The 24,032-nt window shown below is 32.9% G+C and overlaps 1 protein-coding gene across 4 annotated transcripts in view; it reads left to right on the forward strand.

Moving 5' to 3' along the window:
- The window catches only part of Pde8 (phosphodiesterase 8), a 1,030,175-nt gene that overhangs the window by 739,085 nt on the left and 267,058 nt on the right, over positions 1 to 24,032 (forward strand). For all 4 annotated transcript variants that reach the window (XM_072540201.1, XM_072540203.1, XM_072540202.1 and 1 more), the window contains one exon: positions 2,528 to 2,718. In XM_072540201.1, the coding sequence (XP_072396302.1) occupies positions 2,528 to 2,718 (191 nt within the window). The remainder of the gene's footprint in view (positions 1 to 2,527; positions 2,719 to 24,032) is intronic.

The raw sequence follows: 24,032 nt of genomic DNA on the forward strand, positions 1-24,032 counted from the left end.
CCGCTTTATCAACTGGTCGCTATTCATAAAGTCTGGATCGCTGAGAGATATCTTGACCAGTCGTAAGTATTTGTGTGGCGTAAAGATTTGTTTCATCAGCTATTACACTAATTATGTCATCAGTTAAGAATAGTTCGAAATATTCCAATGGTTCAGCATTTGCAAACATTGCTTTGTATATTTCTTTCAGACCACTTTTGTATTCTGCAATAAATTCAAACTGATTTGGATTATTTTTTTGACACATCTCCCAGACTACATTCTTTAGCTGATTCTCAACTAACTCTCTTTGGTTTAAAGCTGTTGATGTACATAGTTGATGGTTGTCATCCCTGAAGATTGGACTAGAAACTGATGGAGGTACTTGTAGAGTCAATTCTTTACTTTACTTAATCATTAAAACCCATTTGTACCTTTCGGTGTTGGGCCGTTTACAATACAATTCATTAAATTACAATATTTGACAGTCTTCTGAGGTGTCCTAGCTCTTAACGAACTTTCTCCATTCCTTCCTATTGGATGCCATCTGTGTTGCTTCCTGCCAAGTCTTACCCTTACTCTGCAGTATCTGCGAGATGTCACTGTTCCATTCTTTAATGGGTCTTCCTCTTCTGTTCTTTCCTATTGGTTTGGCGTCCCACACTCTTTTTACTTGTCTATTATTGTCCATCCGGGTTAGATGTCCGAACCATGCCAATTTTTTTTTTTTGATTGACTCGAGTATCGGTTTGATTTTGAGTCTTTCTCTTATTTCTTCATTTTTGATTCTATCAGTTCTTTTTACTCCTATCGTTCTTCTGAGGTATTTCATCTCTGCTGCCTGAATTCTGCTCTGATGTCTTTTGTTTAATATCCAATTTTCTGCTCCATATGTCACTGTAGGTCTATATATTGTTTTGTATATTGTCATCTTGGTCTTTGTTGATATTTCTTTGTTATTAAGGAATCCTCTATTTAGTGCTTGGAATAGTTTTCCTGTGTTTTCCATTCTGTTGTTAAGATCATCCTCGATGTCTCCTTTGTTGTTGATTACTGTTCCGAAGTATTTGTATGAATTTGTCTGTACTATTTTTTGTTGATCTATCATTACTTCTATTTGATCTTCCGTCCCTTGTTTCCTTGATATTTTCATTATTTGAGTCTTCTCTTTGTTTACGTTTAAGCTGTATTTGCTTGCTTCTAGGTTCTATTTCTCTAAGTTGTATTTCAGTTTTTCTGCAGTTTCCGCAATTAATACTATGTCGTCTGCAAATATACACATCTCAGCATTTATCATTTGCATTTTGTTCCAACCGATGCAGTATTTCTTGAATGTTTTCTTACATTCTTTCACCTACATAAGAGTCAATTTATGATCAGAATTTTTGTCGGAATACCCAATCGAATCTAAATCTGATTCGTCTGTCCCACTTGGCATAAAATCAGGATCGTCATACGAATCGTTACTTGAAAAGTCCATTATTATTTAGTTGTTCCCTACTATAGGTATAACTGTTTTTCTAAATAGGTAACTTAAGTCTCAGTCTATTAACACTATTTTTAGTAAATCACTTCAAATCTGAAACAAGAAGAAACATTTTATTAGCCCATTTTGGAAATGACTCTCTTACCAATGGAGGACATTTTCAAAGTGGAGTAATAAAATGTTTCTTCTATCAGTATTTTCAATATGTTTCGCCATCTGAAACAAACAAAAAAGTTAGTCCACAATAATGGCATGTGTCCTATAGGACACATTGGCCTCTTCACCTATTGTTTTGGAAAAATTATCTCAGAGGCCGGTGTATCCTCTAATATACACGCTAAAAATGTCAATCAAAATAAAAAATAATCAAATTTTCAAATTATACAGACTAACCTGATACAGAATATAAAAAAGTCCCTAGTTTTCTCTCACTTGTTATGGGATGTATTCAATATTTGTGATTTTTTCCCCATTTTATTATATAATAAGCCAACATTTGTTAGAAAAAACAAATCATTAGCACTCCCATCAGAAGAACTCATATTGCTTTCTGCACTTGCAACTGGACAACATCACAATAATGATGATTTTCTAGATAATTTCTTGATCGACAGTTTGCGGCGACGCGCATATGTTTTGAACCACTTCTTTGCCGACTCGATGAAAACCGCTCCGTCTGTTTTAAGTCTTAAACTATCAGATTGAACAGAATTTGTGTCATCATAAAGCAGTAAACTGTAGATCTCTATTCAAAGCAGCAGTGGATACAGTGAAGACATCATGACATAATGAAATTAGCTGTTAATAGATATTCTAGGAGATAAGGTGTAAAAAAAAGAAACAAAACTTTTTAACATATGGTTGTAGGTGTAATTAGTAAGTAGTACATACCGAACAAATAGATAGAAATTTGATTAACGTGTTGAGCTATTTCACCCCTTACCAATATCAATATCAATATCAATATCGAAGTGAGAACTATAGTCTGTAGAAAGCCTAAAAGTATAAAAAATACTTATACCAAATACCTAAAAAAGCTTTTACAATTTACGTTTTTTTTAGATACTGACGGTTTTCTCTACTTTGGACCAAGTAGGCGAAACCATTACAAAGGCTGCTGAAAAGTTAGGTTTTGAAATCACAACTTGTAACTCAGATAAAACAGCTCTGGAAGAGTACCAGCAGAGACTTCATGACCTGGTTATAATAGATTCGCGGTCGCCGAAAGGAATCAATTACGACACATTATGTCGGTAAGTGTTTGAACAAAGTTTGCTAATAATAAAATGAATATTAACAATATCTATCCGACTTTGAAGGATTTTATTTTAACAGGTAATTTTTAATTTCCATACAAAGCACATTTTTAGTTAATTTTTTGGGGCTATTTAGAAAGTGTTTACACGTTAAAAAAAATTAATCATATCAGATTTTAATAAAATTCAGGTAGAAATTTAAAAATAATAAAATATAATTATGTTTGTAAAACGTATAATATACTTTATAAAATATTTAAACCTCTAGGCTATGTTCGAAGCTATGCTAAAGTACAATTACAAAAGCATTGTTCTAAAATATAAAAGGTAAAATTATTTCTTACAAAAGCAACATTCTGTAAAGAGAATTACAAATATTCTAGATTAAAACTGACAGAATATACAGGGTATCCACAAACGCGCTTCACAAATGCAAACTACAATTTCTGGATCTCATTTTATGTTTTTTTTTTATTTACAAAAAACCCGCTTCAACCTAATAAGGTTATTATCGGAACGGTAACAATTAATTACATTTTGCTTAATAAATTAAAATCTTTTAAAAATAAAATTAGGTTATCCATACTGTTTTTTTTTTTTTAATTTAAAATGTCTTTAAGATAGTTTGGTAAATGGCATTTAATTCTGTGACGATTGAACTTGTCGCACTTTTCCACTAGCACATGTTTTACCATAAGGAGTGAACCGCACTCATCACAATTTAGGTATTCTTCGTTCTTAAACAAATATTCATGAGAAAACTGGGTATGTAAAAGTCGTAAACGGGAAATAATTATTTGCTTTCGTCTGGATATCTCGGGTGGTTACCATGATCCAATCTTATTTTTTATCTCCTGGAGCTTTGATGGTGTAAATTTCCATTTATTGTTCCAGTTCTCCAACAAGTGCTTTATGAAGATTGGGGTGATATGGGAATACTGTTGTCGTTTATAACCTCTTTAGCATTTTTGTCTGCTGCTTGAATACCTGCTATTCCATCTGTGATGGAACCCAGAGAAACTTAATGGTTGTATCTTTAGTATGCAATTTATATAGTTCTTCCGTTATTAGTAAAGCTAATAAATGCTGCGTGTATATTTTCCTGAGTATTTGTAGTGATGACAGAATCTGTCACGATTAATATTTTGTTCATCTTATATGCATTTGCATGTAGTATCTCTTGATAAATTGCATAGGGTTCTACTGTTAATATAGTTGCAGTATCTGGAATTCTATGTTTGAGATCTTCTCAGTGCTGTTAATTATTGCCACTCCGACTCCATTTTTAGTTTTAGATGCGTCTGTATAGTATACTGTGTAATCGGAATGTGAGTTAATTAAATCTCTGAAGAGTTGTATGATAAGATTAGGGTTGGTGCTATTTTTTTGGAATTATAATAGACTGCAATTGACTGTTGGAGTTTTTATAATCCAAGGTGAAGATGAAGATATATTTTTGTATTGATATAAGGGTGGAAATTGCTTACTGTTAAGTAGGTTCATTGCATGATAAATTCTGCGGGAATATAGGAGATTGAACTTTGAAAAGTCATTAGCCATGGATATGTCTAAAATGTTACTTATTGGAATTTTTTATTAACAGTTATGCTAGACATGTAATTAGGGGTTAATAGCTGCCTACGTAGCTCTGGCGTCTGTTCACCTATTGCAGCTTGTATGCTATTTATCAAATTTTGGAACGAATCAAGGATCTGTATAATATGAATAGTGTTCTATCATCGCCACCCCAAGTTTTGTGAGCTGGGTACTTTAACAAGTTAAGGCCATTTCGACATGAAAGAAATAATTGCTGAATATGACTTTTTCAATTTAACTGTTGATTAAATATCATTCCTAGACATTTTCCTTCGTTTGTATAAAAAAGATTTTGGTTTTCAAGGATTAGGTTTGGTTTTTCCTTGATATGTCTTTTTGCGAATATTATACATTTTGTTTTATTAGAGCAAAACCTGAAACCTATAATTAGGTATCAATTTACTAGTTTATTTAAGTGTTCTTGTAATGCTGACGCCATACGACTAACGTTCTTGCCTTTGATGTAAATAATTAGGTCATCGGCGTATAGTCTTGCTTGAACAGGTTTCGCAAAGATTTTTATTATATCGTTTATTAATTTAAAATAAATATGGAGTAAATAAATATAGAGAAATAAATAAATATATTCGAATAAAAATAGAGTAGGACTGATAATCGATTCTTGTGGGATTCCGTTTTTCCCTACGATAGGATATAGCACCATTCTCTTGAGACTTGAAAGTTAAAAAATTGATTATGCAGGCCAAAATATTTCCTTGATATCCCAATTATTTTAGAGTATTCAATGTACGGTGTTTTCATGTGTACGGTGTTTCCTGTATCAAATGCTTTTGATCATTATGTTCTAGGTTCCACATTAATCTTTTGTTGACTATTTTTTCCAAAGTTTACATGAAGAACATGTTATTTATATAGGACGATATGATTGTGGTTGTAATTTATCTCTATTTGGTTTAATAATAGGAATAAAAATTGCATTTTTCCAGATTTTTAGAAATGATTTTTGTGACCAAGTAATATTAAAAATTTGAAGTAGAAACTATTTTGCTTCTATGGGAAGTTTTTTAATAAATTGTATTGATATGTCGTCTGATCCTGGTAAAGTATCTTTGATGCTATTAAGTGCTTTCTTGAAACTCCTCATAACTAAGAGGTGTATTGATAGGATTAAATTCGTCGGAAATTGTAATAGGTGCTGTCTCCTCCTGTTTTTTGTAAGTTAAGAACTCGTTACTGTAATTTTGGCTGAATGAGAATTTTTGATAGGTATAAACTAATTCATTTAATATATCCTCTGGATCAGTTAGTAACGTCCCTTCTTTTTCTAGACTTACCATTTGTTGGTAAGTGTGCTCTCTTGTTATTTTTTTACCTTTTTTCGAAACCGATAATATATTTGTGTTACTGTTAATGCTAGATGTGTATTTCTGTCAGGATTTTTGTTTGCTTTTTTTATGATTCTTCTTGCTTTATGTTTTGTATCGGTTCCAAATTATAACCAAAAAATTAGTTTTAGTATAGTAAATATACTCTAGAGATGGGATTGCAATAAATCCTAATTCCTATGGTCAACAAAACAAGGTTTATTCACTAATAACGCCATATCACAATTACGTTGCATATGTATATATATATATATATATATATATATATATACTCCATAAGGAGCAATGACTGTGAAAATCAATAAGCTAGAGGTTTAAACGTAACCTACTCCAATGTCTTAGTTTTATAGTTCATAGGCTGACACATGCTCTTTACATAATGGATTCCCTCTTTATTATAGAGGATGTTGAATTCATATCCCCTACGTCTCATAAATAAATATTTGTTTAGTTTAATACCAGAGACACTTACCAACTTTGTCTGAAGCTAGAAAATCGGATGCTTTGTTATTAAATTCAAATAGTCCACCAGAATTTATGTCTCAGAATTCTCCCACTTCTCTTAACATTCATTGCTCTTTACCATTTTTTTCACAATTTACTTAAAACACTTCGAGGCTTCTCCAGATTGTGCCTATCAGAATTGGGATAAAGAATGTTAGGTCGATAGAAAAATTATTCTCGAACACTAAGAGTCGCTCATCTAAACAAGAAAAAAAAAAAAAAAAATCAATGCGGTCTAGAACATTCCTTGTGAATTGCCTTATATTGGGCAAAGTGGTCGTTTGATTCCTTGTGAATTGTCTTATATTGGGCAAAGTGGTCGTTTCTTGAAAGGCCGCCTCATTTCACATTGAAGCAACATCGATTGCTCTGAACACTTGTGATTTTTCTACACACGTTGTGTCAACAAATCACCAGGCTGATTCTGAGAATACAGAAATTGTAGCCACCGAAAATATTTTTTTTAAAAGAACTTTCCTTGAGATGTGTCACATTTTTTAACAACCTACAACTATTAACAGGCGTAATGATATTGACCATCTCAGTGAAATTTATCAGTCTCTTATATTATATAATAAATAACTGTTATACCTGCAGTTTTGAGAATTTAAAAGAGTTGGTAGTACGTTTTTCCGTTCCATCTTTTCATAACTGTTATGGTCTTTAAACAATTGATGAGATCACCTTATCCTTATTTGCAAGGCAATAATAGACTGATCCATCAGTCTATTATTGACAACTATTGCATCTCTCAAATTTTACATACCAATTTTTGGTAAATATCCATTTTTCTTTATTGTTGTTTGATATTCTAGCGCTTTAAGTTGAGATCACTAAGAAGTGAGTTTATGTCGGTTTTTCTACAACTTTTGCAGTTCATTACTTCAATACCGTATGTTAAATCCATTAATGTATTCTAAAACCACAATCAACTAAATAAAACTTTTCAAAACAACTCTTTTACAAAGTCCTTAGCCCTTTGAGTGTGCCGGCTAAAGCGGACTCTAGCGGAATAGTAAAACCATTCGTTGCCTCTATTTTCTAATATGCTGAATATTCAATACAACACGTTCTGGATTATCCACTTACGTGGATAGAAGTGGCTTATATCCAGAAAGCAGAGTTGCAACGAAAATATCACGTACCTGTTGAATGTGAATTTTACAGTTCAAGGAAATGAAAAGAAAATTTTACAACGTATTATTTACAAAAAACCTTTGTCGGTTTAGAAAAAATTAAAGAAAATGTTTCAAAGTAATAAAGTAATTATTTTAAAATGTGAAAAGACCATTCTACATACCTACTTCATTTATAAACGATATTTTTAGTAAGTGATGGATTCGACCGCTACTTGATGAAAATTTATTTTATCTAACAACAAAACACTGAAAATTTTTGTTTTCAACACTTCCACAAAATCTATTTTAAATTATTATCACTACAACTGTTTCGGCTGAATGTCTTTCTCAAGTGAGCCATTTTTGTTATGCGTCTAATAATTTATAGTCTTTAAAGATAGCTTTACATTTAGGCTATACAAATTCATGTTATGCAAGTCCGTCTTGCACGGCATATCTCTTGCGTAGCCTTATCTGTTTGCATCAGAGTTATTTCTGTGGAGTTTTGAGAATTTTTGTGAGTGCCTTTTAAGTGATCTATTTTTATGGTATGTTTTTACAGTTTATAGTTTTTAACTGAATAGGTTGGGGAGCGGAGAACTGTTTGTCTCAAGTTGGTCATTTAAAATTATGTCTGTATTTTTTAATTTGTTTACTTCCATAGATTCTAATAAAGATAGCTTAAGGCCTTTATTTTGACTGTAGAGAATTTGAAATTCCTCATTCAAAGAATGATTATGGTCTAGAAGGTGAAGTGCGTACGTAGAATCTGTTTTTCTATTATTGAAAATCCTCTTATGTTCTGTTATACGTTTGATAAAAGTTCTACCAGTTTGACCGATCTAAGTTTTAGGGCAGTTGCCACATTTAAGTTTGTATACACCGCTGTGTAATTGCTTTTTCTTTTGATTCTTTTTGTTGTTAATATATTTGCCCAAGTTGTTGTTTTGTCTTAATACTGGTGTTATTCCTTTCTTTGTATATATTGGACCATTTTTGTTGATATCTTGCCTGTATATGTTATCGAGCAGAAGGTACTGGGTTTTCTCTCTGGTAAAAGGAAATACTAATTTGAGGGCTTTCTTGTGTAGGTTTTGATTTAAACTTTTATTTATTGTGTGTTCGTTATACCCATTGTTTACTGCTATTTGCTTAATGATATTCAGTTCTATCTCGAAGTTCTTTTGTATGTATGTATACATGTATGTAACATGCTATGGTAGCCAGTCAATTTATGTTGTGTAGGATGGGATGATAAATTGTGTATAGTCATATCAGTCTGGGTAGGTTTACAAAATACGGAGAAATCATGTTTGTTTTTAAGTTTGAAAATTTTTAAATCTAGAAAATTTATGGATTGATTCTGTTGTGTTTCTATTGTGAATTCAATATGACTATGGAGTCAATTAATATACGATAAGAATTGGTCAAGTTGTCTGTTAGTTCCTGTAAAACATACCAGTACATCGTCTACGTATATCCACCAATACAAAAACTGGTTGAACATGGGATGTTTTAAACTCTTTGTGTCTAGATGGTCCATAAAAATATCTGATAGCAATCGGCTTAGAGGATTACCCATTATAAGTCCTACAGTGTTATTTGTATATTAAATATTAATTTGAAGTATGAATATTAAATTTAAAGTAGTCCTGGCTTATGAAAATTTCAAGAAGATGTAAAATTTCAGACGTAATGATTGGATTTGTAAGATTATGGTCTAAAAGGTCTTTTACTAGAACAAAAGTTTCTCTAGGAGGAATACTATGAAAAAGGTTTTGACGTCAAATTAAAATAATTTTGAGTTGTTAGGTAATTGAAAATGTTTTATTTTATTAACTAGTTCTATTGTATTTTTTACGGTCAATTGAGGTGACAATTTAGTATGTTCTAAAATAATCTCTAAAACAGTTTTTTTAATAGTTTATATGATGGAGCTGTATAAAAAGAAACTTCCACATCTGGAGCAGACAAGATTTTTTATTTCTACGTTAAATCTATATTTGTGGTTTTGCATAGGCTTTAGAGCCTGTTTCCAGTTTACTAAGTAGATTCTAGACAGTGCGACTGCTTCGCGTAAAATTAAAGTTTCAAAGAGTGTCCCTTCACCTGGTGGTTCTTGCAGAATTCGGAGAAATTTAAAGTTGTTCACCTTTGTCGGGGTCTCTGGTTTGCTCTTATTGATCATACAGGTCTTTACATTTTTCAGTCCAGCATGGAATGTAGTGCTATTTATATGCGTGAAGTTAAGAATTGTAAGAGTTTTCTTCCACCTAGCGATTCTTGCAAAATTTAGAGATTCTAGAAGTTTCGCACTCGGTTTGTTCATATTGATCATATAGGTCTTTAAATTCTTTAGTACATCATGAAATGTAGGATTTGCTTAGATCTCGTAAAATGTATTTTTAGCACAGCTAATTATAAGTTTGGTAAATCTTTTGTACTTTTCTACCTTAGGCTCAATATCTTATAACAAAATATATGAATGGGGGTGTAGGTCGCCAATGTAACAAAAATGTGTATGTGTAATGTAATAAAAGTATTTGGGTTAATATAACAAATTAGAACAGAGCGCCAATGTAACAAAAAACAAATAAATTAAGGCTAGCTAGCAGAAGGAGCCGGAGAGTGACTACTTGACACACAAAAGAGAATTCGGCCAATTTGAATGCCCTACAGAGACCGTAAAATGAGAAAATGAATGACAAGTTAAAAAAATATGTACGAATAATGTAAATGAAAGTAATAGACTATAGAAGTTGCTCTAAGATGTGATTGGGCGCAGGAAAGTATTAACATATACCTTCCAAGGTATCTTGTAAAGCTGTTTGCTGAAATAAAAAGGAAAACAGGTATTAATTGAAATATTTAGTTTTCACCACAAATTTAATACCTATCCAAATATATACAGTCTAATTTTTTATAGCTACCCACCACCATTTATGTACAGTTAACCTAGTTACTTATATGCTATAAAAAATTCCCTGGTTATACACAATTGATTCTTGATAATCTGAATTTACAAATAATAAAATATAAGAAAATTTTTAATGATTCGACCTAAAAAGGTAATTTACTTGCCTACTAGAGATGTAACTCTGTACTTCGGCTTTCAATTTAATGTCCTAAAAGAGTAAAAAACCTTGGACATCTATCCCTGACGGGATAGATGTCCAAGGTTTAAATATATAATAATAAAATATCAATAAAGAACCTACTGATTAAATGTGTACAGATAAAACCGTACAACTGAGTTGATAGGGAGGATTTAACACCTCAACCTGTAGTTGACACTTAGTCCTTAAATATTATTTAGTAATTATTTTATAAAAAATGACGGGTCTTTATCATTAGCTAAATAGTACGATTTAAAGTTAAAAAAAAAATATTATAAAAAATTATTAACATTGATGAGTAAACTGAATACAAATTAGCAGTGTTCCACACTCTAAATGAGAGAGGTCTTCCGGCTGGTTTCTTGAAGTTGTCCGGGAATAATAATGTAAGATCTGGACCTCTGACGGAACAGCTAAGACAGAGGAGAATCAATCTGGAACCAGGTATAACTTCGACTAGGGATTAACTTAACCCTTCTTCTTTAAAACAAAATATCCCATAAAAAAACAAAACAAAGACTTCTTCCCCTTGACTCCTACTTGACTCCTATAGTAGGCTAAAAAGATAATTTGTGTTAGAGTTCCTTCTTACTCTTGATAAAAAGTAGGGAAAAACACAAGGTTTATGAACCTTAAAAGGTATTATAAAAAGTTACTTATGAAAGCATGGAGTATGAAAACCACAAAAAAACCTTAATGGTTTTGTAATTAATGTGACCTTCGTATGGTTTGACAATATTTTAGGTAAAATGAATTGATTAGATAGATAATTTTAATTAAGATAGGATTTAAAAATTTTATTTTAAGCGATTAAACGATTATTGAAGTGACGGACTCTTAGTTGACGGAAGTTACAATCTCTAATATCATTCTCCAAATGGGCTTGATAATTGATACCCATTTTGTCTTACGAAAGTTCTATCTAGGCAGAGAAATTAAGTTTATAATGGAAATAGTCATGCTCATAGTTTTATTACTGATCTATGCTGCGATTTTGGGAAATTATCAAGAACCTCGCATTTGACTACGTTTTTGATTTACCTAGTAATTTAACAAAAAAAAATGTTGAAATTCGTCTTTACTTAATTTGAACCTTAAAATTACACGTACTAAAAATAGCAAAATATAACTCTTTTTGATTCTGTTATGACTGTATAACAAGTAGATACCAGTTTTAAATAAAAAAAAACAATGGACTCTTACTGCAAACGGAAACAAAATATTACTTTTTCTAACAAAGAAAAACGAGTAGAATGGCATGCCAATTGAAGGGTACCTTAGATTTCATCAATTTAAAAGAAGAAAGGATTTTCCTTGCTCATTTATTAAAACGCTGCACTTTGAATTCAAAACAGCTTTAAGAAAACTCTAAACGAAATGGATTTTCTATGTCAGTTTTCATTTATCTTTTCAATATAATAGGTTCGGCAAATTGAGCAATTACGATATTTGTTTGAAGAAGAAATGAAATCAATAGAGATATATTTTTTAATTTATTAATATTATAGATGTATATACAGGGGGTCCAATTAAGTGGGCACCATATAGAAAACTTTTTTATTTTTAGTTTTGTGGAAAAAAAAATTTAATTTTATAAAAAGTTCTATATGTTTTTAAAACCTAAAACAAATATTGAATTTTTTCAATATACACGGTTTGTCAAAAAATATACCGTTCCTTAAGACTTAAGAAACTTTGGCGCTAATAGTCGCCCTCACCTATATTTCCGGGGTGCAGTCACTTCAAAAAGAAACGACAAATCTACATCACGGGACAATGAACACAAGGTATGATACGCGCAATGTCAAAAAAAGTCGTTAAACTATCATTACAAATAATGGGTCAGAGAGATCTTTGCTACGTCACACGCCTGGCTCAGTAGTCAAATTTAATGCGCAATATGACACCTTGTGTTCATTGTACCATGCATCTACATCATCTTATAATCTTATTCCTATCTGTCGAGGAAGACAGTCGTATCTTCGCTACGTGGTAGCACCTGCTACCATCTTTCCACGTGGAAAATCAAGGTTTGATTAAATACAGTATTTGTTATATATTCAGATTTAGTGACCAATGTGCTCATTAAGAGAGTAAAAATAGAGTAAGGTATTCTACTGTTTGGAAGGTCCGAACAAAAACTAATAGCGCATCCTTAAAAATCCGTTAGTGTTCGGGTAGTTCATCCCCGACATTTTCCAGTATCTATGAAATTTTTAAACTGGGCATAGTAGATTTAAAAACTTTCCAAATTACGTATTAAATATAAGCCAATTTTACTGCAGAAAAAAATTTAAATATCAAAATCAGGCGTATTTGTAATGGAGTCTGATGCTTTTTTTTTTCTAAATGTCTAGATGAACCGAAAGAATCTGTCTTTCTTGTATCTTGTTAAACAGATATATTAATCAGTTGCCCATCTTCTGCCTGAGCTTTATTTATATACAAGCTATATGCTCCCGAAGAAGCTGAAGCTGTTTTCACTTGTAGATCCTTTTTGTGTGAAGGATCATCTCATTCTGGATTTAGTTTTACAGTTTCTGGAGTCACTTTGCTGTTTTCTCTACTTTTCTTCACTCTTTTCTCTCTTTGATTGTCCTTTCTGTATTTATAACTTTCCTAGTCATTTAGTCTTTTTCCACTTGTTGCTTTTATCTCAGTTTAGGTCTGCCTCTGGTTCTTTTACCTGGTGGTATCCCTTTCGTTATAACTCTTAACGGATTGCTCTTCTATCTTCTCATTATGTGTCCATACTATCTAATTATCTGTGCTTTTATTGCTTTAACTATGTTCTCTTGACTCATCCATTCTTGTATTTCGTGATTCATCTATTGTCTTGCATACTCTTCGTTTTTCCTCTTTATTCCTAGTATTATTCTGGTAATCTTCCTCTCAAAAATTTTCAATTGCTCTTCTTCTCTTGCTGTTAATGTAAATGGTTCTGCAGCGTATAACACTATTGGTCTTATGGTCGTTTTGTAGATTTTTATTGGAAAATTTCGAACGTAGATTTGAGGTTCGAATCGGTTTATAAATGCCCCTTTGTCTGCTTCTTGTCGATCGACGATGATAGGTATAATAAAAGGTTGAAGTTGTGGACTAAAAGTGTTGATTTATTGACAGCTACTGGTAATTACACAATATGATGTTCGTTAGGTAACTACTTATGATTGACTGTACTCAGATGAGCATCCCCAATTTATAATCTCACAAATATTTCATACCTAAGCACAGAGGTTATTGCTTCTATGATACTAACCAACTTTGAACTATTAGCTTACATTACAATTTAATCTAGACCATCATTGCAACACTTAGGAAGTTCAATTAGAAACTATATTATTCGGCAATTTATTTAGTTGTAGGTAAGTGAACTAATTATTAAAATATTATACGATATGGTTTTACAATGTCATTTATACACGGTGAAACTATAATAGATTAAGAAGTTAAGAATAATGTAAGATTACAAATTAAGGGGTTAATTTGTGATTGAACATTCATTTTTGTATTTTGGCTTATCTTCTTATCTATAAACATTTTTATATTTCTATAAATCGCTGTATTTTCCTCTTGAATTCTTCTTTTTACATCTACACATTCTTTTCTTTTGTTGACTAGTACTCCTAAATATTTAAATGTTTCACCCTCTTCGAAACTGTGTGAATCTATTATCAGTTCTGTCATACGTGTTTTCTATTTCTTGGAAGGTTTTCTTTAATGCCTTTTTATCTGTTGATACATGTTGTTCTTTCTCTTCCGGTTTTTATTGTTGCTTGGGAATCTCGCATTGTCATTTCTATCATTCTTATAATTTTATTTGATATATTACTCTATTGTAAGTCTTGGATCATTTTTCTTCTGTTTAGTTTGTCAAGCGCCTGTTAAAAGTCTAGGAAAAGTAGGTATATGTGTTTCTCCGTCGTACTCATATGTTTTCTCTATCACTTGTTTTAGCATATGTATAGCGTTTATCGTGGATCTTCCTTTTCTAAAACCGTACTGGTAATCCCCTATGCTTTGTTTGTATATATTCTTAGTCTGTCTCTAATTATACTAGTCATTACTTTATGTGTACATGCAGTAAATTAATTACTCGGTAGTTTTTGCATATTCTATGGTCCCCTTAATTTGGGATTGTCACTATAATTCCCTTCTTCTATTCTTCGGGCATTATTTATTTATTCCATATATTCTGTATTAGTTCATAAATACATCTGTATAGCGTTTGTCTTCTCCGCTGTTTTTCCGTTTTTAAGTTTGCATATTTTCTCTTTCACTTCTTTATAGAACATTTCTTCTTCTTCTCCATCTTGTTCTGTGTACGCCATTGTTTCTCTTTCTTTTTCTCTATCCGATACTTGCTATATTTCTTCGAAATACTTCTGCCATTTATTTATATTAGCTGTCTGTTTTCGGTTACCTAGTTTTATGTATTGGTACAATGGTTTTAAGTTTTGTCTTTTTTTTTCTGTTTCTATCTCCTTCATAATTTCTAGTACTGTTTGATTTCCTTTCGATTTAAATAATTTCTTTGTTTTTTGCCTTTGATTTTTGTATTTTTCTTGTTCCTCTACTTTGCTTGTGCTTAACCATTTCAATATTGTTTTATTCTTTTCTTCTACTGCTAATTTGCACACTCATATTCAAACCAATTATTTCTTCTTTTATCTTGTATTTTGTCAACCACTTTCTCTACTGCCTTGTTTATTTTTTGTTTGATTTTTTTCCACTATTCCTGAATTTGTTGTTCTTTGAACTGCATCTCTGTATTTACTTCATGTACAAATCTTCTTCTTACTTCGTTCTCTTTTAAATTATCTACGACCCATTTTCTCTGTGCTTTTCGTCTTTCAGTCTTCGTTGATTTTATTTTACATTTTATAATCACTAGCATGTGGTCCGAATCAATGTTGGCCCTCTGTGAGATTTAACGTCATTTATCGATTATTTGTGTGTCTTTTGACGTGACAACGTCTTAAATTAGGTTGTGGCTCGGAGTCACTCATAAAAAAGTGTAACGCCCGCTCACGTCTGTTACGATGAGTCACCGAACGAGAGAGAGGCCCGCCGGACCGGCGAATGCCTTGCGTCTCTCTCCCACTCAAACATGATCGGTCCGCTGGTGCGATGCTATTTCTCCTATCATCGTCCTATCCTCAACAAAATCACCCAAATAGAAATTAGTTAAGTTTAAGTTTACATGTACAATGTTTTAGAAACAAAATATATTTCTATAGTTAAAATTTGTGCAATTCTTATTTTCATTCAATTCCTTGTTCCTATTGTGCAATTTAATAATATTCATATCAATAAATATTCTACCGAGAAAAAAACGTTGTCACGTAAAATCTTCGCCCGTAAAACCGACTTTACAGGCAACCGATTTTTTAATCAGTACATGGTCTATTTGATTTCCCTCCAGACTTTCTGGGCCTCATCCATGTTATTTTGTGTATGTCTTTGTGTTTATATCTCGTGCTACTTATGTCCATGTTTATTGCTGCTGCTAAATACATAGTCTTTCTTCATTATTGTTTTTTGTGTCATGTATTGGATTAATATATCTTTTCCCGGGATTTTCTCGAAGTTTTCTTCTAGTGTTTCATAGAACTGCTGTTTTGTCAAGTCATCACTTTTTTCTGTGGCTGTATAGACATTTTTTTGTGGACCTGAGCTTTATTACATTTTATTCCGTTTTTGTCTCTTATGACTCCTGCTTTTAGGATAGTTAGGTTATCTCCCTATTGAATTAGCTGGATATCTTCCAGTCTGTGATTTCCAAGCAATTCATGCAAATAATTTTCCCGTATTCGTTTTTGTTTCTCAAAGTTTATTTTGATTATGTTTGTCTAGTTTTCATAGATGCCTCTTTAATCATTTTTTGATCATTTTATTAGTCGTGCATATACGTTCTCTGAGGTTCACAATTATTCATTCAAGGTTTATAACATAAACTATGAATATCCAATATTTGTCATCCAAGGTTTCTAACATAATTCATGAATAAAAAAGTAATAATATGAATTCTCAAATTCTCTGACTAAACAACTAATTGATAAATACAAAAAAAGAGATGTATCGTTGTATCGATGTTACGGTATTTGTAAATACAAACAAGTGGACTAGATCGCACTTGGCTAAATGTCCCAACCGACGATGTTCTATCTCTGTATAGCTTGAGCGATAAGCTTAAAACTTTATAGATAACTGACATATTCAAATGCTTAATTGCTTTTGTGGATAATATCCCAAGGCGTTACGTTGTAACAATTCGGGTTAAATCTTCTTCTTCTTCTTCATTAGGTACCGTCTCCTCTAAGAAGGTTGGTAATCATCACAGATATTTTCACTTTTGAGATTGCAGCTCTGAACAAGTCGACATAACTGCAATTATACCACTTTCTCAGATTGTTGAGCCAGGAGATGCGTCTTCTTCCAATACTTCGTTTTCCCTGTATTTTTCCCTGCATTATGGTTTGTAGCAACACATATTTATCCCCTCTTATAACGTGGCCGAGATACTGTAACTTTCTTGTCTTGATCGTATTCATGATTTCCATTTCCTTTTTCATCTTTCTGAGGACCTCAACATTTGTTATTCGGTCTACCCAACTTATTTTTAATATTCTTCGGTAGGTCCACATCTCGAATGCTTCAAGTCGATCGCTCACCTCTTTCTTTAAGGTCCAGCCCTCCATCCCATACAGCATCGGGTTAAATACGGATTAACAATTCTTAAAGCCATAAGTATACTGGTCGAAAGAATTCAAAGCTCTGCTGTGTAGAGGACAAATATGTGGAAAAGAATGCACTTTATCACAACAAAAGTCAAAATAAAGCCCTTGTGAGTATTGACAAATAAAAACTGTTTTAATTAGGATATACTCTGAAAGATGAAACTAATCAATTAGTGCAATTTATACGGCAAAGAAATATTATTAGAAAAATATAATCGGGAAAGATAAAACAATACTGATACAAATTACGGAAATGAGAAAGTATAAATTTAGTTTGATTACTTATATTAAATGTAAATTGTAAGTACCTTTATCTCTCACTCTTGCAGATGATAATATTTAAGCCTTGGTTTTTATTAAAAACCTTTATCTAAAACTACATTTACTCATCAAGATAAATCTAAAATGTTATTACAATTCTATTCTTCTTCTTCTTTTTCTTCTAATGGCGCTACAACCCTTTGTGAGTCTTGGCCTGCTTAACAATGTTCTTCCGTTCTGCCCTGTCGGATACTTTCCTTCGCCACTGCCTGATGTTTATGGTTTTAAGATCCCTCTCTACGTCGTCTATTCATCTTTTACGGGGCCTTCCTCTTGTTCTGTTTCCTATTGGCTTCCATCTCTGGACTACTTTTACAGCTCGATTATCTGTCATTCTTTCTAGGTGACCAAGCCAGTTTAGTCTTTGTGACTTTACAAATCTGAGAATATCTGCGCTCTGCATTAGTTCATCCAGCTCGTGGTTCATTTTAATTCTCCACGAACCATCGCTGCATTGGGTTGGTCCAAATATCTTCCTTAGTATTTTGCGCTCAAATATTCTCAGTTGATTATTAAAATTATATTAAATGGATAAATTATTGTGTTTAATGTCATAGTTAAAAATTTTATTATGGTTATAATTAGATCCTTTGAATTTATATGAAATTGAATCTTATTTTGGTGATCCTTTTATGATTATAGTACACTAGTTCCTCTTATATTAGTGTTAGTGAAAAAATGTCATTCGTAGATAATAGAGCTCTGAAAGATTTATGTTATTCATTTTGGTAATGAAAGTCATTTGAATGGTCAGAGTGATGGTGAACGTGATGATTTTTAAATCACGCCATGATCAGTAACCGTGATTTTTTAATATCGGTGGTTTTAAACGGTGACCGTTATAACATTTCTGTTATATAAGGTAGTTCATGGTGATATGGTGAATCGAGTGAAATGGTGAAATGTCCTAATTCTTTTCCCGCTACACAAATGGCTCTGTAAATCTAAATGCCGACAGTTTATTATCATTTATGCAGCAAGTACGTTGTGAAAATTAGCTCCGTTTTAAAAACCAATATTTTTTATACAATGCTTGCATTTTTAGACGTTGCTCCAGGTAGCTTAGTTCGAGGGATATTTATTTTAAATATTCTGCCTTCTTAGACTATTTATATACAACATAACGAAGAAATCGTTGTATCTAACATTGTGAACTTCTTGCCGTTCTATTCACCATTTCAACCATGGTATAGAAGAAATGATGAACTCGGTCTAGGGCGACATGGTGAAGGCTTTTTCCATTGCGTATACCTATTTCTAGCGCTGCTGTTTCAAATTCGGCCAAGTCCATTTTTTTAATTGGTTTGGTTCGATTTGCTTTGGTTTATCAGTGATTAAAAAAAAACTCTACTCGTATGTCTCAGCATACATAAAACTTCTATTATCATTGTTTGAGGTAAAGATGCCTATGTTTTATAAAAAACAAAAAGGATCCATCCGTGCACAAAAGAGCAACTTAAAGATGCCTTAAAAGCAGCTCAAAATGAGCCTGAATAAAGCATCAAACGAGTTTATCGTTCCGTGGTCAATGCTGAAAAAAAGAATAGCAAAGAATAGCAAAAGGGTGCTTTACAAAAAAGCTTTTAGGTGGGCCGCATGTCTTAACACAGGAATGTGAGAAGAAGATGGTAAAACATATCATAAGATTAAAAAAATTGGGATTTACACCGACTAGAACAGAAGTACGCACCATGGAATATAAACTGGCGGAGAAATGTAATCTGCATCACAAGTTTAACCGTGAAAAGGAAATTACCGGAATGGATTAGCAACATTTATTCTTAAAACGAAATTCAAACAGCAAACAGAAATCTCAATCAGCAAATTGAAAGGAGTTTCATATGCACGATCAAGGGGTTTAAATAAGAACAATGTTGCAAACTACTTTTTATTGCTGCAGAACATATTGATAGTGTACTACCTCCTTGATAAACCAGGAAATAGATTTAACGTAGACGAATTCGGACTTTAAGTAAATAATAGACCAGGTTACCAGGTTAACATCCAGTAAACAGGATAAAATTATATCTGTAATCACTTGCTGCAATGGAGAGGGTATGTTTTTACCTCCGTGTGTTTTGAAAGGAAAAAATAAAAAAGCCGAGTATGAGGATGGTATGCCACCTGGTTCTATAATTTCCATGTCACAGAAGTCGGTGTACGTACCAACTGACATTTTTCTTCTGTGGCTAAGGATCTATTTTTCAACTAAAAAGCCTGCGGAAATAGTCGTGCTCATTTTATACGGTCATAGCTTCCATTGCAGCAGTGTGGGTACATTAGAGTTTGCAGAGGAAAATAACATATTTTTGCTCTGTATATCCAACCACACAACCCATTATCTGGGCTACCTGACAAAGCATTTTTTTACAATCCTATTATTACAATACTTGTAATTTCTACAATAAATAAATTTAAATAGAAAAATTGCAAGACTTGTATTTGGAGGACTTCTTGCAAAGACACGGGTACAAGCAGCTGTGACACACAACGCAATATCGGGATTCTGAAATACAGGAATCATCCCGTTTAATCCTGATGCTATCCCCGAATATGCCTTTTTAACATCAGATTCATATCAGCAACAGAAAAACAACCAGCGACGTAAAAAAGACCTAATTTACCTAAACCAGGTTGTTCGCACTGGGTCATCAGGAAATCACGAACTCCTCAGAAAAACCAATAGCAGAAGTAGATAAAGATCAGAAACATGAACGCAGATAAATTCATTACAGCTGAGCTGTGTGGAAAATCCACAAGAAGTATTCTTCATCAGCAGGACCAGGTCTGACTTAACAGTGGCAACAGAAAAATGTCAAACCCCTGGAAAACTCCTAGATTACATTTCGTCGATACTGATCCTAGATAAAGCTACATTTGCAAGGAAAAATTCTAGAACTCCAGATAAAACAAAACAATTGAGCCAGTGAAGGGTGGACCAAATGCTAAAAGGACCGTCAAAGAAACAGTAACCAAAGAGACTACCAAAGGAAATACCAAAACCAAGCAACCTAAGAAACGAAAAGCGTGTACCACTAATACCGAATCCGACTCATCGCTGGATATCCACTTGCAAGACGATGATGACGACGTGGACAATAAAGATTTTTGTCGTGTAGGGTGTGATGAACTATACAGTTATAGTAAACAAGACGTGGATTGGATCAAATGTATTAGCTACCAACTTTGGCTGCACGAAGACTGTTCAATATATAAATCCATGTATGACATATGTGGTAAAAAACAGGAGAAGTAACTTCACAATTTCACCTTAAGTACCTTCGCATTTTCACTCGTATGCATCTCTCTTAAAGAAACGATGACACTCTTACTGACAAGTTATTGCCAATATGTTTTGTGAAAGAAGTTTAGTTTTATTTCGTTTAAATAAACAATTTCTTGCCTTCTACACGGCTTATCATTTTTGTTCACTACATCACCCTGATGTACCCTACAATAACGTAATTTGAATCTAAACAAGATGATCGCGATTATTCTGCATTGGGTAGTACTATTAAAACATATTGAGTTATAATAATAAATTTAAAGAAATAAAGAAATAAAGAAATTAAAAATAGCTCGAGAATTTCACTTAACCTCTACACTAGTAAAAGTATTGATGAAGGTCTATATCTAGTATTATGAAATCTACAAACTTAACAGATTAATTAAGGTGGGTTGACACGATCCAAGAATGCTTGGATTCCAACTTGGACCAAGTGGACTAGTACAGTTCCCGTCATATAAAACTGGTACACTTTTGTTCCCAATGTAAACAATTCGTTGTTGCTATCACAGATAACGGAATTGCACTAAATCTAGATAAAAAAAGGTTCAAAAATGTTTAAAGTTTTATATAGGTATTATTATTATCATTAACAACAAAAAACCGTATCTAATAAATTTAATAACCAGAGAGAGGGTTGCGTTAATGCCCAAAATATTTAAATAATCTTTAAACTTAGGGTATTGTCACAGGAAACATTGGAATGCATCTACTGTAATTTTATAATGTGTCTGTCGCACAGCCCTCCTTTTAGCTGATTTGATACAATATTTCGTTGAATTGACTACGTTGTCCTAGAAATTAGAATGATATATGTGACAAGATCAACTTACACAACTTTAAAAGACGATTTTCGGTTATAAGAGTTGTACCAGTTTTTTATGACGCGAACGGTACAAGTGTACTTGTACTAAGTAGGTTGCCACGGCTAAATGACTTGAATGTTAAATAACGATTGTAAAGATCATCATCATCGTCAATGGTGCTACAACTCTTCGTGAGTCTTTGCCGCGTTTACTATTGCCTTCCATGTTTGCGGTCCTGTGCCAGTAATTCCCATTGTCGCACTCCCATTTTCTCTAGATCTTCTCTGACTGCATCTTTCCACCTTTTTCTAGGCCGTCCTACAGACCTTCTTCCCTCTGGCCTTTCCCAGAACACATTGTTTATAAGGCGATTGTCGTTACTGCATATCACATGCCCTGCCCATCTGAGTCTATTGGCCTTTATATATCTGACTAGATTTTCTTTTTCAAATAGAGACTTTAGCTCGTTATTGTATCTGCCCCTCCATTCGTTTGTCACGCTGTCTCTTCAAGGGTCATATATCATTCGAAGAATTTTACGTTCCCACACCAGCAATTTATTTATTTATTTTTGTTAGCGTCCATGTTTCGCTTTCATACGCGACTGCTAGTCGTATTATGGTCTTATATATTCGAATTTTTGTACCGCGTGAAAGAAGTTTTGACTTCATTAGATGTTGCATTGCAAAGAAAGATCTGTTTCCTGCCATTATTCTCGTTTCAACTTCTCGCTCTAATTTGTTGTCATTTGTGATTGTTGCTTCTAGATATTTAAATTCTTTAACCACTTCGAAGTTGTGATCATTTATGATAATGTTTTGCATTATTCGCCGTCGTTCTTGTTTTGAGACAACCATGTATTTTGTTTTGCCTTCATTTATTTTTAGACCGATGTTTAATGCAGCTTCTTCAAAGCTCGATAAAATATCCTTAATGTCTACGTCATCGGCAAAGGCGAGTATGATTTTTGCTCCCCGAGCAGTTATGTCTGGTTTGATTTTTGGATATATTTTTCACATGACATATTCTAAGGCCAGGTTAAACTACAATGGGGACAACGGATCTCCCTGTCTCAGTCCAGAATTTACGCAGAAAGCATTTGATATTTCTCCCCCTATTCTAACTTGTGCAAAAGAGTTACTTACACACATTTGTGTTACCGCAGCTAGTTTCTTGGGTAAGCCGAGCTCGAATATTGCCTTTCATAATGTTGCACGATTGATTGAATCATAAGCCTGTTTGAAGTCTATAAAAATCTGATGCTCGTCGTGATTATATTCCCAATAGTTTTCAAGCATTTGTCTTATTGTAAATATTTGATAAATAGTCAATCAGCCAGGCCTGAAACCACACTGGTAGTCCCCAACTATTTCTTCGGCGTATGGTACTAATCTTTTTAATAATATCGAAGCCAATATTTTATATGTAGTGTACATTGTAAAGATAGCGTTTGTAAAGAAGTGATTGTGGAAGGTGTTCTACTAGTTGCTGATATGTTATTACATGAGCTTGAAATCCAGAAAATAAAAAATAAAGAGAAAAAATGCTGCACTTCTAGCATCCTTATTTTTATATTTCTTTATGGCTACATTAAATAATGCTTCCTCGGCTTCGTATAACTCCATGAATCTAACACTCTCCCTTTCAGACCATTTTCCTTTTATTTTTACTTCTCGTTTTCGATTTTGGCGACATCGACACCATTTTAATTTTACAATACAACACTTCTTAGATCCAAGTAAGATGGCCAGCGTCCTACTTAACTTGGATAGAACCTGTTGATACAAGTGTACTTGTATCAACAAGTATGAACCTTGTATATTAACTTGTATGAACATTTGACACGACCATAGTATCTTTTAAGTGTTGCGAGTGCAACGTCCAAGCAGACTTTAACCAAGTACACTTGGATCAGGTCAAACCGCCTTTAATGAAATAGAAATGAATCACAGCATCGAAACATAAAAAAGTGCAGACAACAGTAAATCGCGAGCAAAACTCAAAAACTATAACCCAACATCCATAAATAGTGTAAACAGCAGTAAAAAGTAAGTTGTCATTTCAACCTAATTGACAGATAAGAAAGAAATCCTCAGTAGCCTACAATTAAAAATAAAATTGAAATTAAAACTACGCAAGATCTCAGACAAGACAAACAAACCTTCCAATGGGCTAAATGAGTAACTAACCTGAGTAAAGATGGAGGAAATGAAAAATATGAGAAAACAATTAGGTAGAGAGAGAGAGGATAGGAGAGTGGAATAAAAAATTGATGAAAAACAAAACTATTTTTAGTTAATGAAACTGTAAATGGCAGAAGTTGTCGAAAAAGCCGAAAATGTAGCATTCTTCTTTTTAAATTGCCTTTTCCTCAATGAAGCTTGGCTACGACAATTGCAAACTCTTCTCTATCTCTATCTATCAGCTGTTCTTATTCTCCTCTCCTCAGTCCTAATCCCTTTTGGGATGTGGTGACAC

This window comes from Diabrotica undecimpunctata, chromosome 8, assembly GCF_040954645.1.
Source record: "Diabrotica undecimpunctata isolate CICGRU chromosome 8, icDiaUnde3, whole genome shotgun sequence".
NCBI classification, from domain to species: Eukaryota; Metazoa; Arthropoda; class Insecta; order Coleoptera; family Chrysomelidae; genus Diabrotica; species Diabrotica undecimpunctata.